The 17,556-nt window shown below is 44.7% G+C and overlaps 1 protein-coding gene across 2 annotated transcripts in view; it reads left to right on the top strand.

Annotated features, from left to right (window-relative positions):
• Positions 1-17,556, top strand: part of CDH4 (cadherin 4) — a 416,541-nt gene that overhangs the window by 312,218 nt on the left and 86,767 nt on the right. For both annotated transcript variants that reach the window (XM_063172552.1, XM_063172553.1), the window contains exons 5-6: positions 6,660-6,815; positions 15,744-15,888. In XM_063172552.1, the coding sequence (XP_063028622.1) occupies positions 6,660-6,815; positions 15,744-15,888 (301 nt within the window). The remainder of the gene's footprint in view (positions 1-6,659; positions 6,816-15,743; positions 15,889-17,556) is intronic.

The raw sequence follows: 17,556 nt of genomic DNA, 5'->3' as shown, positions 1-17,556 counted from the left end.
GGATGAGAATGGTTGGGTGGGAATGGTTGGATGGAAATGGCTTGATGGGATTGGGTTGGATGGGAATGGCTGGATGGGAATGGTTGGATGGGAATGGGATGGATGGAAATGAGCTGGATGGGAATGGACTGGATAGGAATGGTTGGATGGGAAAGGCTGGATGGGAAAGGCTGGATGGGAATGGCTGGATGGGAATGGTTGGATGGGAATGGCTGGATGGGAATGGCTGGATGGGAATGGCTGGATGGGAATGGTTGGATGGGAATGGCTGGATGGGAATGGCTGGATGGGAATGGCTGGATGGAAAGGAATGGCTGGATGGGAATGGCTGGATGGGAATGGTTGGATAGGATTGGGCTCCTCTGCAGGTCCCACAGAACAAGCCAGGCACACAGGAGAGGTTCTCCTCTTTTGGGTTCAAACATCTCATAGCTTCGTTTCTTTAATGCAGGCTGCATCATCAGTTACATTAATGGCTTAAATGACAGCTGGAACCTCTCTGGAGCACTACTTGGACTCTGTCTTATTGTCAAAATAAATAACATTAGAAATCACTTTGCGGAGATTTCAGCTGGAAGATTTAACCTGACGTGGGAGAGATCCAGCCATTGAGGCAAAGGGAACGTTTTACAGTTTGGCTTTGGATTTGTATTTTAAGGAAGAAACTTAAGTTCTTAGCAGTGAATCTCAACCATGTGGAAATTTGGTTTCTAGTCTAGGTGTAGTCCTTGGTTCTCTTTCTCTTGGTGGAAAAAGAAAACCACTTCTTCCAGGAAATGTGATGTATGCTTAAGCCTTTAGGAGGATGGATTTCACCCTTGAAAGACTTTCTTCTCTTCTTTTTGTCTGAGACCAGATGGAACATTTTCAGAAAATCATGTGTGAGATAAAACCAGTCCCAGGTGAGGAAAAAAAAGAAATCCCCAAGTAAAAATGTGCAATTCCATCCCTTCTTTCTTTCCCATGGAGGTCTTTCCCTACTGAACCTTGTTTGTAAATGCCACCACCATGGACACTTGGCTCCGTCAATGGTCATTTTGTCCAGGGGTGGATGAGCACTTAAGGACAAGCTGCTGTTAAACCCAGGGCTGGGGTCAGTGAAAATGCTGGGTTGCAAGGCACATAAGAGGGGGTTTCCTCTGAAGACAGAAGTATTTTAGAGGATATTCTGGGTTTTTGGTTTTTTTTTCGTTTCCTTCTAGGACATAGCTTGGGGTCACTGGCAAGTGTGGTAAAAGGAGACAGAAGTTAAATGTTACCTTCACCTGGTTGGGTCTCCAAATCTGTCTTAATTTTTCTCTGTGTGACTTTTGCATCTTTTTATTGAAACCATATGTGATTCTTTCAGCAACATGCAGTAATTTGTTTGGAAATACGGGGCTAAAGATGTGTCTCTTTACTGGCTTCTAAAACAACTGTGAAATAAGAGTTAAGAACTTTTATACAAATGAGTCCTAAACATATTGCAAATTCAGTTAAAAATAAATAAGTCCTTAGCAAAGATTTCAATAAACAGTAAGAGTAGTTGAATTAAAATATTTCCACTAAAATTAATGAGCCAGTCCTGGAATGCTTAGACTGACTCTTAAGTGTGCTCTTTTAAAGGCTTTGAATATGTTTGCCTGCCTGAATTTCTATGGAGCATTTTGAATGCATGACAGATTATAATCTTCAATTATTTTAATTTGGTTTTCTTAATGGGCAAAATAGCTAAGAGCTTAATAATAAAAGACACTTACTGCTTATCATTTACATTATTTTATGTGTTCATTAATAATTATAATGGGTTTTATAAAACAAAAAAATCAAGTCTAAGTATCCTCAGGTCATGTTAGTGCAAATGTTGCATACTATTCTGTATGGTAAACTAAGTGTTTTTTGAAGGGCATTTTTGACTCCATATGTTGTAGAGCAAGACAAAGAACTCCAGAGGAAATTTATTTTCTGGTTGGTTCTGTGGAAGGGAAATGTAACAGAGGATAAATGTCCTGCTTTGCTTTCCCAGGTACATTTCCAGGCACAGTGCAGGGATGGGCAGAACCCAGACCTTATGAAATTCTCTAAATGTAGTTTATTAGGTACAGCAGTACTGTTGTTACAGTCACCTCTTCTGCAGGCTCAGTTGTCCTTGCTCATTCAGCTTTTCCTTACACACCCCATTTCCTGGCCCTCCAGGCATTTTCTTTACTGCTCTCTAAACAGTCTCCATTGGAACACTTCCTTTCCTGGCAATGTCGTGCTCCAAAAGCTGTACAATTTATGGTCTCAGTGGTGCCCTCCAATCTGCTGACCACACAGCCTTGCGTGCTCTGTCCCAGCCCTGCATCCCTGGCATGGGAGCATTGCAGGGATCTCTGGTGGATCTCTGGTGGCTTCTGTCACTGCCAGGGCAAGGGAGGGGGGCTTGGGAATCCAGCAGCAAGAAAGGGCAGTGCTGGGAGCACGAGGGTGTGGATCAGCAGGAGAAAAACAGTGATAAAATCTGATACCTTAGAGGAGCTCACCTCTTGGAATTCTGTTCACCAGTGAAGTTTGTGGGAATGGTTTTGCTACCCAGTAAATCCTGACAGAGATGCACGATCCCTAAGATGTTATCTGTAAAAGCAGGCTGCAACCTGTGCCACAAACACTGCTTTTCCATCTAAATGTGACATTGAGGAGAGGCCAGCTTGGAAGAGCTTAGCCCTGTGTTGTCTCAAGAGTTGCAACGTTCATTTTCAAACATTTTAGCTGTTAGATCAGAGCCTGCAGTAGAAAATCCCCGCCTTGTGGAATTGCACCAATTCTCCTGTTTCTGGATTGCTTTGTAGGAAGAGGGGCCGAGCCAGGCTCTGGGTGCTCTGGTTGCAAACGCTGCAGTGCTCCGGGTGTTCCTCGGTGGTTTGGGCTGCAGGGCCGCCCTGTCCTTGCTGGATGGCAGCTCCAGAGAGGGGCCTGGCTCTGCTGCCGCTCCCCCTGGGGCTCTGGTGGCTGCTCCCGCATTTCCAGACGGTCCATTTGTATCTGTCACTGTTACTGAGGGCTCCTGCGTGGAAAATGCTCCCTGTGTTCCTGAGGTAGGATGGGAACAAGGGATTGCATCTTCCAACATAAATTGCCTTTTGATCTGGGACATTTTCCCTCACCACTGAATCAATCCACTCCAAGCTCCATCCCGGAGGGGCTTTTTAGAGCATAAAAGCTGCTTTGCAAGCAAATTCCTTTTATGACAGTCATCAGCCATCATCATTCATCCTGCTCACATCATCATATGCAGAGTTGTATCATGCCAGGCATTGGAGAAGCTCAAAGCTCCAAGGGTTCTCTGAGTAAAAAATGTATAAATGCAGCTAAGGAAAACCATCCCTCTGCCATCTGTTCTGTAACCCAGAGCCCTGCATACCTCTTGACTGCATTATAAAAGGAGAGATAAATGAAAGGAAAATTCATGTGTATGTTCTCCAGTCAGAAGATTATCATATGGATCTGTTACCATCTTCACAATTCCCAGGCTGAATGAAGGAAAAAGTAACTCCCTTCTGAACCAGTAAATCCTCACAACCTGTAATTTTTATTCCTGATTTAGTGAGCTCCTTGGCAATAGAGAGGGCTTTATTATTATTTTTATTATTATTATTATTATTATTATTATTGTAAACTGCTCCAGGAATCGTTTCAACAAAAGAAGTAAACCTTGCATTGTGTTCAGATAATGTTCTTAACTTCTCAACAAGATTTAAGAAATTGCACCCTGGGAATTAGGCAAATGAAACCTTTGGTCAAAATGTTACAGGATTACTGAAAAAATCTTTTTTTTATTATTTTTTAATCTCATTAAGAGGATACAATTATATGCTCCAATATAAAAAGCGTGTGTGTGATAAACATCTCCCTGGTAGTAAAACGTACTATGCTTCATTGTCAATGGTCTTTGCAACTTTCTGTGACAAGTGCTACTTCTTACATTATTTTTTTTCTGAACACTTCACACCCTTGTATATTTACTGGAAATGGATTTAAGTATAGGTAGGGGGCAAACCCTTGTGCTATGGTTGCAATTAACAGCAAATAATGCGTCTTTGCTGAATATTTGCAGTATATTTCCCCCATTTTTGTTTTGCTCAATGCAGTATAATTAGCTCATGGATTTCTCTCAGTATAATTGGCTGTAGGTCTTATGATATATTTCATCTCCTAGATCTGCAATGATTTACATACAGACAGCTTAGACCCTATTAATGCTAATAAAAGTGCTGCAAGGACATCCTATAGCGTGCACTTTATTAAACTGTACATAGCTTTCTTCGAGAGCTTCTGTTTATCTGCGTTTCCCAAAAATAAAATATAGTGCCTTTAGCACTGAATATTTAAATCCAGGCTCCTTTTCCCTGTTTCTGTCTCTCTCTATGCATTTCTAATGCTTCTATCACAATGGGATCTGGGTACTATATGCAACAGGAAATAGAGCAGAAAAATGTCCACTAACAGGCTCTTCCCTCCTGTGATTTGGGTTAAAACTGCCCCCATTTTGGTTCCCTGGAGTGTCTGCTTAGCTCTTTGGTGTTTGTGCTCAAGCACAGCCATAGCTGAGCCAGGCTGGGGCTGGGTAGAAGTGCAAAATACCTTTGTTGGGTTTTTCAGGGGGTTTTCCACCTTTTTTAAGGGTAAATTTACATCATATGTTGTTTGGAGTTGTGCAGACACACACTGATAAAGACACACAGCTGTGTGTCCCACATTACCCTTCTTAATTTGTAAGGTGGGAACCCCACCCTGGCTCAGAGCTGGAGGTCCAGCAGTGTCTTCCTGTTTCCATGTTCCTCCAGCCGGGCTCCAGCTGTGGATGTGGTGGGTTGGAGCTTGAACTCCCTGGTGTGAGCTGTGCACCTGCACAGACATTGCCACCAGCTCCATTTCCAGCCCTTCCCTCTGGCAGGGCAGGGCTGACCTTCTGAAAATGGGAGCTGTGATCTTCAGCTCTCAAACTGGTGGCAATGCTGTCACTGAAAGCACAGTTGGGCAAGCAATGCTTGGTTTTAGTGCGCCCTTCCTCTCCCACAGATTTGCTAATGAAAGTTGAATTCATGGATTGTCTGCTTGGGTCTTTCTTCCAAATATCCTCTAGCCCCGCATAAATCTGGACAAATCCTCCTGTGCAGCAGCATGAGGGCACTTTCAGTGTCCCCAGGCCCTCTTTTAAGTGACTACACCAGTGTAAGTCCAGTCAGTTTTCTCAGTGCTAACAGTGTAACAAGCAGTGAATCCTTTGGAGAGAAGACAAATGGAGCTGTGTCTGTTCCCTGACCTGCAGCTCCAGCGGCGCAGGTGCCACACAGATCAATCCTGGCGTGCCTGTAATAACTGACATGATTAGCCATTAGCAGGAGCAGGCAGCTTGGTGGGGGAAGTACAAAGAAAACAGTGTACAAACTTGGTAATGATCTGGACAAAGGTATCAAAGGAGATTCTGGGAGCCGGGGATCTGATGTTGCCCTGCACCGACACGTTCAGCATCCTGTCAGCCTCCTGTGTCAGGAGAGGAAGGAATAGCAGAAGGTCACATATGGGAGGAGTGTGCAGCAGCCCACAGCCCCATCTCAATTCCTTTGTCTGACAAGCAAAGCCTCCTCTTCCCTTGGGAAATGACCTTCTCTCCCCAAATCCAGGCAGTTTGGGGGACACAGGATCCCTCTAAGTTCACTCAGGCCCCTCCAAGGGTGCAGCTGCTGTAGCAGAGATGCCAACGTGCATTCAGCTACGAGGGCTCTATTATCTTCCCACTGCCTCGTTGTATTCATAGACCTGTTAGGGAAAAATTTATGCACATCGCTTCTTGCAGCGCCAAGACACTTAGTGATGGTGCAGGGGGTGGTAATTTATTTGTACCTTGCACTTTCTTTCGGGAATAGTCATGCTGTTGCAAGAACTTCTTTCAGCATTTGATCAGAAAATTAAATTTGTGTTTAAAGAGATAGTCAGGGTTGCTAGGACAACATATTAACCTCCCTTCTTCTTTCCCTCAGCTCTGTCTCCAAGGTTCATGGAACTCACTGTGCTGTACTCGGCTTGCAGTGTTGTTCTCAAGGTGCAGGAGGGAAGGGCTTTCAGAAACAGTGTCCAAAACATATTTTTCCTCAACAAATAATCACATAAAATGGTAACATCCCACTGGGCATTCCCAGGCTGGCCTTGTCAAGCCAGCAGGGTTGGACAAAGAGGAGCAAACACAGCCCCGTTCTTTGAATTTCATGGGAGTATTTTTGTGCACAGTCACCAGGACTGAGAATACAAAGGGGGAGCTTGCAGACAGCGTTTTCAGAAATGATTAATGGCTGGGAGACTCTGGGTATGGCTGAAAAATTTAGACACTTTCAGGAGACCGGGATTTCAGTAATATGTAAACAGTGGGTTTTGTGCATTTTAGGCTCTTCCATATCTCAGTTGAAAAGTCACAATTTCAATGATTTCTCATGAATTAAAAAGGAGCAAAACAGCTGAAACTTTGTGGAATGTACTTTTCATGGCTTTTCACCAAATCTTTGGCATTCAGCTCCCTTGTCAGGACCGACAGTGGTATTACATCTCTGCAGCCTTCAGGCTCAGATCCTTTAAAGTTCCTTAAACACCCATGTGGCTTTTGTCCAGAACTGATGGATTCCTGTCTCTGTTATTTCCTCCAGATCCGCTCGGATAAGGACAAGGAGATCCACATCAGGTACAGCATCACTGGAGTGGGAGCCGACCAGCCGCCCATGGAGGTTTTCAACATCGACCCCGTGTCCGGCAGGATGTACGTGACACGGCCCATGGACAGGGAGGAGAGAGCTTCCTACCACGTGAGCATCCAACATCCTGACTGCCAGCTGGGCCCACAATTGCTGGGTTCAAGAAGGGGCGTGCTAGATCAGCCAAACCGGTGCAAAGCGCTGGGTGGTGGCAGCTGAACGTGAGCCAGGGGTGCCCAGGTGGCACCTGGTCTGTATCAGCAGTAGTGTGGCCAGCAGGACCAGGGCAGTGATTGTCCCCCCGTGCGGGGCACTGCTGAGGCCACTCCTCAAATCTGGGGTCAGTTTTGGGCCCCTCACCACATTGAGCATGTCCAGAGAAGGGTGATGGAGCTGGGGAAGGGTGGAGAGAGTGAGTTTGATGAGGAGCAGCTGAAGGAGCTGGGGTGGGTCAGCCTGGAGAAAAGGAGGCTCAGGGGAGACACCTCACCACTCTGTGACTCCCTGGAGGGAGGCTGTAGCCATGTGGGTTGGTCTCTTCTCCCAAGTAAGAAGTGACAGATCAAGAGGAAATGGCCTCAAGTTGTGCCAGGAGAAATTTAGGTTGGATATGAGGAAAAATTTCTTCACCAAAAGGGCTGCCCAGGGCAGCAGTGAAGTTACCATCCCTGGAGAGATTCAAAAGCTGTGTAGATGTGGCACTTGAGGACATGGTTGAGTGATGGGCTTGGCAGTGCTGGGGGAACAGTTGGACTTGATCTGAGAGGGCTTTTCCAACCTAAAAAATTCTGTGATTATATGAAAGTGGAGATAAACTGATGTCTTTTTCAGACACAGAGTCATTTGTTTAAAATGGTGCAACTTCACACTGCTTGTTAAATCCATGCAAATTTATGTGTAGACTGAACCACCCAAAACCATGAGAAGCCAGTCACTACATTAGCATGTCTTGGGAAATTACTCATTTAAGAATCATTACTGCATCTAAACATGCAATAATTGCTATAGTCATTTTTCACTTTAATTCACCAGGAGATGTTCAGGCAGTATGATGGGGGTGTGTCAGATAGGTTTTTAAATACGCAGATAGGCTAATATTAAATATCAGGGAATTAATTAAGATTAATTACACTCAAAAGTGATGGTGCCTCGTGCTATCCTAGTTCATCAAATGCTCTCTACCTGCAGAATGCTCACAGTGTAATTGACTGCTGTGTTTTGATATAAATCCCAGCTCTTATATTGCACAGTGTAATTGCGCAGCAGATCCGGTCCCACAAATTGCTAAAAGAATAGATTGCCCCTGCAAAATTTCAAGCATTTTCTGCATCAGCTGGAGTGGTTGTGAGAGGCTGTTTCATGGGCTGCTATCAGCCCTAGCCCATCTCCTGGCATGGTAATGGCCCTTCCCAGGGAGGCTGCAATGCCAGCAGAGCGCACGGGTCACTTGCAGTGACACCGCGTCCCGAACGGCGCCGTCGGAGATGCACATTCTGTCAGCTTTATCAGGTATCCAGTTAACCATGTTGACACAGCTTCTGGGCTGGGGTGGAAAGATAAAGAAAATAGATTACCTCTTTAGCTGGGTGGAAAAAGAGATTTCCCCTGGGTAAAAGGAGATCTGAGGAAAAATTATTTTATACTCGGTGAACAAGAGCAATTATTTTGTTTGTTGTGCCTAGGAAAATATGAAGAGAGGTTGTTTTGGAGAAGAAATGTTTGAGATAAAGCGTGTGTCATCTCAGCGTTGTTGATATTGTTTCAGCAGTGCCAGGTTATTAGAACAGTCTAGTCAATAATAAAAAAGTTAAGACTTTTGATGGAGCCGCTGTGATGTCTGCGATCAGACACTCGCAGTCAAAAACATGAGATGAAACAGATTTTGTCCTGCATCCTAAAAAACCCTGTGCCCCTTAAAGATGAACTGAACCTACCAGTCACAGTGAATTCAGCAAATTGAATTCTTGCCTTGTCAAAGGTGATGGGATGAGTCTGCCTTGTACATAACACAGGATTTCCAGCCTTTACTGTTCCTCACAGAAACCTTGAACTAGTGGCATCCATATGTAAATAAGCATATTCATACTCTGAAGGTTACAGGAAGATGTATTTTATAGAGAGAATAAGTATGTTATGAGACCTTATAGACAGGAATACTGAATGATAGAAAAATCTTTGTTAGGAGAATATAGTAGAAGGTGATGAAGAATATTTTAAGCTGTGTCTGTAAATGACCTTTAGATCCTTCAGCCTCAGTAGCAATGGATTGATGATTTCTTGAACCATCAGTTTTTCATTTATTAACCCTTTGCAAAGCCTTTAGAAATACACCGTGCACAAAGCAATGACCCAAACGCTGGAGAGGAAACTTTGAGTGCTGAAAATGAGAAGAAATTTGGCCCATTTCCAGAAAGAAAATAAAGTTCAAAGTTTTGGCTAGTGGAGAGTTTAAGAAGTCAATGAATTTATGCCACTTCATAGAGCCCAGTCTCTAACTGATAGGAAAGGCAACATGGAGCCAGGTTTGAAGTGAGTGCTGGAAGACTGAGGTGTAGTTTGGATGTGAACTACAGAGCTTGGCCACATTTAAACTTGTTTAAGATCTGCTGTAGTTTCCTTTAGCTTGAATTAGTAGCTTTGGTCTTGAGTGAGAATGTGAGTGGAGCTGCAAGGCACCAGTGCTCCCTCTGACCCAGCAGGACATGGGTTCTGTGTCTGTTCTGTGCAGCCTTGTGTTCCAGCTGAAGGTGGCTGCATTTACACAGCTCCAGGTTTTCTGCAGCCCCAAAAAAACCCAAATCTTTTCAGCATCTCTGTCACTCTTGAGTGTTGTCCTTGCTGCTTTTGTTCCCAGGTAATCTAAAAACTAATTATAAAAGAAAGAACAATAATTTGCAAGTCTTTGTAAGGCTACATATCAAGAGTTCTGTTTCATTAACTCCCACATTTTCAACACATATTTTCTTATGCATAATTATCTGTATTGCTCCAGGACTACCATTTTTAAAATACTAGTGTTTTAAAACTCCCTGCATTCAGCAAGCCATTTGTCTGATGAAACCTGCCTTGTTCCCTAAGGTGAAACAGATTTTTTTCTAATTAGATCAGGAGTTCTGCAGCAGAACTTCCCCTGTTTTTGTGATCATTCTTGAACTTTTAGGGAGGATCATTCTGAGCTGAGTTATGCAGAGATGTGTGTGCCTCTGGGACTCAGAGCCCCTGCCCAGGTGCTGTGTGTGCTGGTGATAGCAAGTTCAGCTGCATTTCGGCCTCATCTGTTTGTGTCTGCACTCCAAACCAGAGCACAAACTCCCCAGGGACCTCACAGGCATCCCAGACACAGAGAAAATACGAGCAGAGAAAAGTAAAAAGGGCTCTGCAGCCGCTAAACCAACCCCATAATGTGGTGTGGAACTGCACAGGTGGCATTGAGTGATGCCCTGGGAGCCACCCTGGTGTCATTAGTGCCATGGGACAGGACACACAGCCAGGGGACAGACAGCCATGGGACAGAAATCCATGGGACAGACAGCTGTGGGATACCGTGAAGGGACACACAGCAAGGGACACACAGCCAAGGGACACACAGCCATGGGACACACAAGGGACACACAGCCATGGGACACACAGCCAAGGGACACACAGCCATGGGACACACAGCCAAGGGACACACAGCCATGGGACACACAAGGGACACACAGCCATGGGACACACAACAAGGACACACAGCCATGGGACACACACAAGGGACACACAGCCATGGGGCACATCCCCACCTTTCTCAGCCCTCTCACTGTGGCAGGTTTGTGTGTGTGCTGCATCCCCCCTTGCAGTCAGCCCCTGGGATGTTCCCTGCATGCCAAGGAAGGTGCAGCAGGTAGTGATATTTAATATGCATGAGTTCTCCTGGCCTCATTTAGCTGCGCTCCCCAGGTCCCCTTGGTGCTGCTGACAGAATTAGTGGCTCTGAATGTCTTTTCTGATCCAGACACCAGCTTCATATTAAGCTGCAGTTAGGCCTGGCAAGTACAAGGGATAGAAAATTGGTAGCTTAGTTTTCCAAGACGTTTTTCAAGCTCTGTTTTCAAAAGACATCAGCATAAACATGTCAGTAAGTAATCATTGCTTATGATACTCAAGTAATATGCATTATAGGGAAACTTTGAAGCAAGTCCTAATCCAGTTCCAGACACATGTGTGCACTGTCAGCTTCAGGCTGGTGAAATACTCCCTCAGAAATGGCTGGAGCAGAGCAGGTGGGTTATAGACTGACAAAGAGTTGTTTTAAATGCAAAGGAACAAAACAATTTTACTACAAATGAAGGGATAATTCCAGTATTTTGAGCCATGTTGAATAATGTGGGGGCCTGAATATATGTATTGTTATAACAACAACAAGAATACAACAACTGAAGTATAGTAGGAGTCCCTGTGAATATCTATATGTAGTGAGAGTCCTATGTATTGGATAGGTGGGTCCTGGTTGCTCTGGATAAGCTACAGCTGTGGGGTCCTTGGTTGGGCAGCAGCTGTAGCTCATGAAGGCAACTGGGATAAAAGGGGGGTGGGTCGAGAGCCCTGGTGGAGTCCCTGTGAAGCCATGAGGAGCTGCATGGTAGAAAACCAGCCATGAAGGTATGGACTTTAAGAATATCATAACAAGAGTATGGGACTTCAGAAATATGAAATACAATAAGATAACAACAATAGAATAATGCCAGCCATTTGAGTCACAATGCTCTAAATTGAACTTTTAATCACAATTAAGAGCACACAAATTAGGCATGACATTGTATGCTTATTGCTTAGAGGCTCTGTCACTGATTGATAATGTATATTTGTATTAGTAGTATTAGTGCCTAAGTAATATTCATATTTAACACAATAAACTGTGTTGACTTTGACTAACTACCTTCAGATACCACCAGCCTCCAGTGTAATCAATAATCATGATACCAAATCATTTGTATGCCAACAGCTACATTTACACTGGAAACTGTCAGTAGGAAAACCTCAGAGACCTGTGGTAGCTGCTGCTGAATATGATAGCAATAATTGTCACACTTTTAAACAATATTTGTTAAAGAATATCGAGCCAGCTCCTTGGCTGGTGCAGCAGATGATGCATCAGCTAGAGATTAGTTGGCTACGTGTATTAATTTTTCAGAATCCTTTGCAAGGTATTTAATTTGATTTTATTCCTTCTTCACTCCTGTCATGTTCTTCCTCTTGGGGAAAATGTAAATATTTCAAACTAACTTTATAAATATTTCTTAACTGTCTCTTCAGGCAGCCACCAGCTCCCATTTGAGTACTTGTGCATGCCCCATGTCTGGCATGTGTCCTGTGGCTCAGGTGATGCTGACCTTGCACTGGTGTGTTTTCCAGCTCAAAAAATTATGTGTGTGTCTGATGGAGCTCAACCATCACCCTTTGTGCCTTGCCCAGTGCTACAAAGCACTCCCATGCATCTGCTTTTCATCCCCTCCATCACTTCAACCCCAAAGTAGAGGTGGCAGAGGTGGCTTGGTCACAGAGCACCGCGTGGGCTCCGACTGTGCCTCGCAGAAATGAGCCCCATCTGAGCCACTGAGGAATGGCTCCAGAACAAAGTGTGCTGTCCAGCTTGAGCATGCCTCATGAATGCCAAAAGCAGGACAAAAGAATCAGGGAGAAGATGAATTAAGGAAGGGAAGTGTAGTGTAGATCAGCCTTGGAGATCCAGCCAGTTTCCCATACACTGGAGTCCCTCCTTCCTTGGCTCTCTCTGCTGAGGATGGTCTCTAGTGAGGAACTGTCTCTTAACAAGGAATGTTTTTTAGCAGGAAGAGCTCCCATTGAGTTTAAATTGAACCCTGTGGCTCAGGACTCTCTTCTCCCTTTGCCACAGCTGGCACTGACCACAGGCCAGCCACATGCTGTGGGAGATAGGGAGGCATTGGCACATGAGAGTTCTTCAGAGAGAACAGGCATAGAAAGTGAATGCAAAAAAGCACAAAAGGAAAGAAATGTTCACTGAAGCCAGGCCAAAAAAAGGAGCAGGGGAGAGGGTGCCATGTTCCTGGCACTGCAGATGCTGAGCCAGGACACCAGTGACCACAGCAGTGACCACAGCAGTGTGCCCAGCACTGCCTGCCTCCCACGGCTTGTCCCAGTGCTGGTGCTGGGCTCAGGACACTTGAGCATGGTGCCACAGGTTTGATGAGATCCATGCAGTCTTGCTTATTGAATTTTTTTTGCCTGGAGTGCAGGCAGTAATGCGCTGATGGGTACATGTGCTCGGTGAGTGCAACAAGCAGATAGATGTGCATTGCTGAGAAATCCCTTACTCCTGGAGATTTCAAACAAAAGCTATCGAATGTAATTAAAAATTTGCAGGGGGAGAGTCAGATCTGAGGGGGGAGATACCAGCTTTGCTCTCTGCTTTATCTCTGAATGGAACCATTTCCGCTGCTGGAAGTGCTGTAAGAGAGAGCCCAGTGCTGCCTCAGTTTGAAGATAATAACTTTAATTTTAGCTCTGAATTACTTTTTTTCAAAGACAGTCTGACCTCTGACTGTAAAGTTATTGAATTGCTACATCTGACATGATGAAGGATAGCTCAACAGGTGGGAGCCAAAGCAGTTCCTATGTAGGAAAGAAATGCAGATATTAAGAGCATTGCAAGTCATGAAACACAAATGGTACACCCTGTATTGAAAGCAAATCTGGACTTCTTCAGACTTTAAAGAAAACGTGCTGCTTAATTTGCTTTGAAAAAAAAAAAAAAGTGTTTTTCTCCCAGCTCATTTCATGTGGCAGTTTGTTCTCTTTGCTTGATTAAATGTTAATCCAGCCCATCCTAATGGTGTGCAGGTCCTTTTGTTAAGCTCTGGACTTCTGAGCACCATACATGAAGGGGAAAGTTACATCAATCACAAACACAGCGAGAGTGAAAGACAGGAACCAGGGCTAATGCAATTAGCACATTTATTTGTCACGCATCAGAGGAGCTGGAGACCTCCCTGTAAAGTCAGCTCTGACTCCCAGCAGCAGCCTGGTGGTGTGGGGAATTGCTGGGAGGGACCAGAGGCCTCCATCCTGTGGATGGCAGAGCTGGGGTGTCCCTGTCCTGCAGCCCCATCTCCCAGCCAGCCCTGGCACGAACAGAGGAGCTGTGGCTGTCCCATCCCTGCAGGTGTTCAGGCACAGTGGGGATGGAGCTTGGAGCGCCCTGGTCCAGTGGAAGGTTCCCTGCCTGTGACAGAGGGTTGGAACTAGATGAGCTTTAAGGTCTTTCCAGCCCAGCCCATTGTGTGACTCTGTGACTCTGTGAAGCTGACGTCCTCTGAAGCCTTGGTTCCCTCTCAGGTTTTCTGTGATTGAAAAGGCTCCTGAGGTATTAAAAGTCTTTTTTTCCCAGCCCTGCGACCAAAGAAGTCAAGATTCCTCGGCTCTGCTTTTCAAAGTTGTTTATTTTTCCTTATCTATTACATTCTTCTGCTGAGATCTGTCTGGCAGGTTGGTTCATGGCACACTGACTGCCCTTGGGGTGGTGTTAGCTTTTTATACTGTGTACTTTATTTACAATAATTTTCCAATACCTATCACCTATGTTAGACTGTCTCTACTCTAAACCAATCCAGAAGTGTCACCATCACAGCAGAAGATTGAGAACAAGAAGAAGAAGAAGGACAGGACATGCCCAGATCCCTCCATCTTGCCTCTTGAAGCCCCATTCTAAATCCCCAGAATTCTAATGTTTAACCCTGTGATAAATTAACTATTATTCTACTCAAATTCTTGTGGCTTGTAACTCCTCACACAAAGTGGGTAATTGTTTCCATGGGCTAAGATCCAAGGCACAGGTGTCTGTGACTCCAGGCCAAGGTCTCTGAGCCCCTCTCCAGGGTCTGGAGTCGTCCAGGGCAGTCAGAGGAATGTCCTGGCTTCCGACACTTCCCCAGCCCGCCAGCCCTGTGGGATGTGACACCATCCCGAGTGCCATCCCCTGTTCTCGTGGCAGGGTGGAGGTTCAGCAGTGCTCACAGGGGCTGAGATGAAGAGGGAGGGTGGCCAAAATCTGCAGAGCCTCCCCAGGTCCAGCCAGGCCGGGGCTGTGCAGCCCTTCCCTCACTGTCAGAGCTCTCCCGACACCCTTCAGCCACACACCATTTACAGTAGCCATCTGTTCCCTCTAATGAGAAAGCTATTCATTTTTTTCACCTGGTTACTGATTGTTCCAGACTATTGTGATTGCTTCATTTTATTAATTACTCATGTTGACATGCCGTATCTGTCTCTTTTGTTCAGAAAACAGATGCTCTTGTTCCTGGGCATTATTACTGATGGTTATTGCTAATAAGATAAAGCTGCAGTTCTGGTTTAACTGAGGGCTTAACACTGTGGCTCTGGTTATTGAAATGCCTCAGCACTGGGTATTTTATTGAAGCCTGAGGAAATTGCATTCTTAGTGCCATGGGGGCTCCCGTTATTTGAAGGAAAGGGACTTTTTAAATGTCTTTTGGTGCACAGAGCAATGGGGTCGGTAGCTGTTGCTGTTCCTGGAGACCATGATTAAACAAAGAATAAACATCACTAAGATCTTGCTGAAATCTCTTCACTTACTAATCCCCAGTATTATGGGTGTGAAACGCTGCAGGTTCCCATAAGAAACTTCTCGTTCAAAATCATTTCCTCACTTTATTTGGAACTAAGCAAAATTTGCTTTTCAGATTGTCAGACAAGGTTCAATATGTCTTAAAATAGAGTGGTCTGTGAGCTGTGAAGGGGATAAGATAGCATCACTACACCAGAGTTGAAGTGTTTCCACTGACAATCACTGTTTCAAAATATTATTTCAATATTGTATTAAGCTCTGAAAAACTGTGAGTCGAGTGTAGATGGAAGCCATGTCAGTGCTTTCTGCTGGAATTAGATACTGGCTCCATTCAATTCTGAGGAAGTATTTATGATGTAAAGTCAATCCTTGCAAAACAGTCTCTCACTCTGCAGCAGATCCAGTTGCTGATGTTGTGCTTTCATTGTGCTCATTCCCAGCTCCGGGCTCATGCAGTGGACATGAATGGAAACAAGGTGGAGAATCCCATTGACCTTTACATCTATGTGATTGATATGAATGACAACAGGCCGGAGTTCATCAACCAAGTCTATAATGGATCTGTTGATGAAGGCTCTAAACCAGGTACAGTTGAAAGTATAATCTCAAATTTTCACAGATTTTCAGGCATTCATGTGGTGTGGTGGCTTGGGCTCTGCTGGGATCACAGGGGATGAGGGAGAGGTTTGCTCTTGCTGGCTGTTGGTGGAAGACTGATGGAGGTGAGAACAATCCCATTGTGTATCTTTTTCTGGATGAAGAGAAAGTGCAGACTGGGGATGGAGGGAACCTAGTGGCCCCTTCCTGGCTGTGGAATTTGTAAAAGCAGTTTTGTAATGCTCTGTAGCACCATTCTCACACACTCACTGCACACGTACAGGGCTCTTATTCTAATTACAGAGCACTGAAAGCCAGCCTGGCAGTGGCCTTTCCCTGACCCTGTGTCTCAAATGCTCAATATCCTCCTCCTTGATATTTAATTCAGTCATTTGCCAACTCAATATCTGGCATCCAGTCAGACTCCAAAGAAGGCTCTGTCTCAAGAAAACACTTTCTTACATGGGACCTGATGGAAACCTGCAGAAGTGGGAATATTGACATTGAAATTGCAGGCTCATCCTCTGTCTCCACAGACTATTCTAGAGGGTAAAAATGGGGAAAAACCTGAAGTTGAATTACAGGAAATTTATGTGTGAAAAATCAGTGAGGGTGTAAGCTGTATGGGGAAAAACTGATGATTTTTACATGAGCACATTTATATGCTTGGAAGAAACAGAGCTGTAAAGGTCTTTAATGTTCTATTTCCAACTCCACTGTTGATTTGTTATTTAAGTGTGGTGTAACCCTGCAGTTCCCAATATGGGAGCAGCGTTGGTTCAGCTCATTGCTGAGAGTAACTAAAATTACTGTATCCACTCTTTGTTCTGTGTCACCCGAACAATTGGAAGCCTCCTGAAATCAGAGGGAGTTTTTTTTTTCCCTGGCTTCTCTCCTTGGTTGTTTGCCAGCTGAGGGGTTAAATACCCCGTGACTTTGGTTTGTGTCAGCAAACATTTATCACAGCGGCTCTGCTGCCGGAGGTGTGACAGGGAAGTCTCCGGTGGGCACTGCTTTTAACAAGGTGATTCACAGCCCTGATTGATTGTCTTCCAGCGCTGAGAGGGACGGGCAGCTGTGGGGGACAGAACGTGACATTATTGCTGAGCAAAGAATAGGTACAAGCTCCCTTTCTGATTCCTTTGGGTGGTGATGTCCCAGCTTCAAAGTCCTGGTCCTGCTTGGTGAGAAGTCCCTGAGCTGACAGCTCTGATGGCATCTTCCCAGAGAATTTTTCCAGCTTTCATTTGAAGGCCACTCTGGGGCATGTAAAGGTTTGAAGACTGATACAACATTTCCATAGCAAATCAAATTTCTTACATCTTATTCGAGGACAGATCAATATTCAAAGTGCTCCCAAATGTTTTAACTAGCTCTGTTCATCTGTCAGAGAAGCAGTAAATTGCATCCTCTTCTTGTCTGAAATCCAGATAAGCCTTTGAGCTATTAAATAGAACAGGATAATTTGCCTACAAAATACTTGTGCCTCTGCTTCTAGCAGTGTTTTTTGGTATTCTCTGTCCCAGGCTGGAGTGCTTGCCTTTAAGGCAGGAAGGTAGAAAGCAATCTGTTTTTATTCAAAAGCAATTACATTTGTCTTTGATGTGTTTGTCGGGGTTTTTTTCCTCTCTCTCCTGTTTAATCGGTATTCTTTTA

Source organism: Melospiza melodia, chromosome 19, assembly GCF_035770615.1.
Source record: "Melospiza melodia melodia isolate bMelMel2 chromosome 19, bMelMel2.pri, whole genome shotgun sequence".
Lineage (NCBI taxonomy): Eukaryota > Metazoa > Chordata > Aves > Passeriformes > Passerellidae > Melospiza > Melospiza melodia.
The sequence above is the reverse complement of the archived record's forward strand: the minus strand, read 5'-3'. Positions and strand labels throughout refer to the sequence as shown.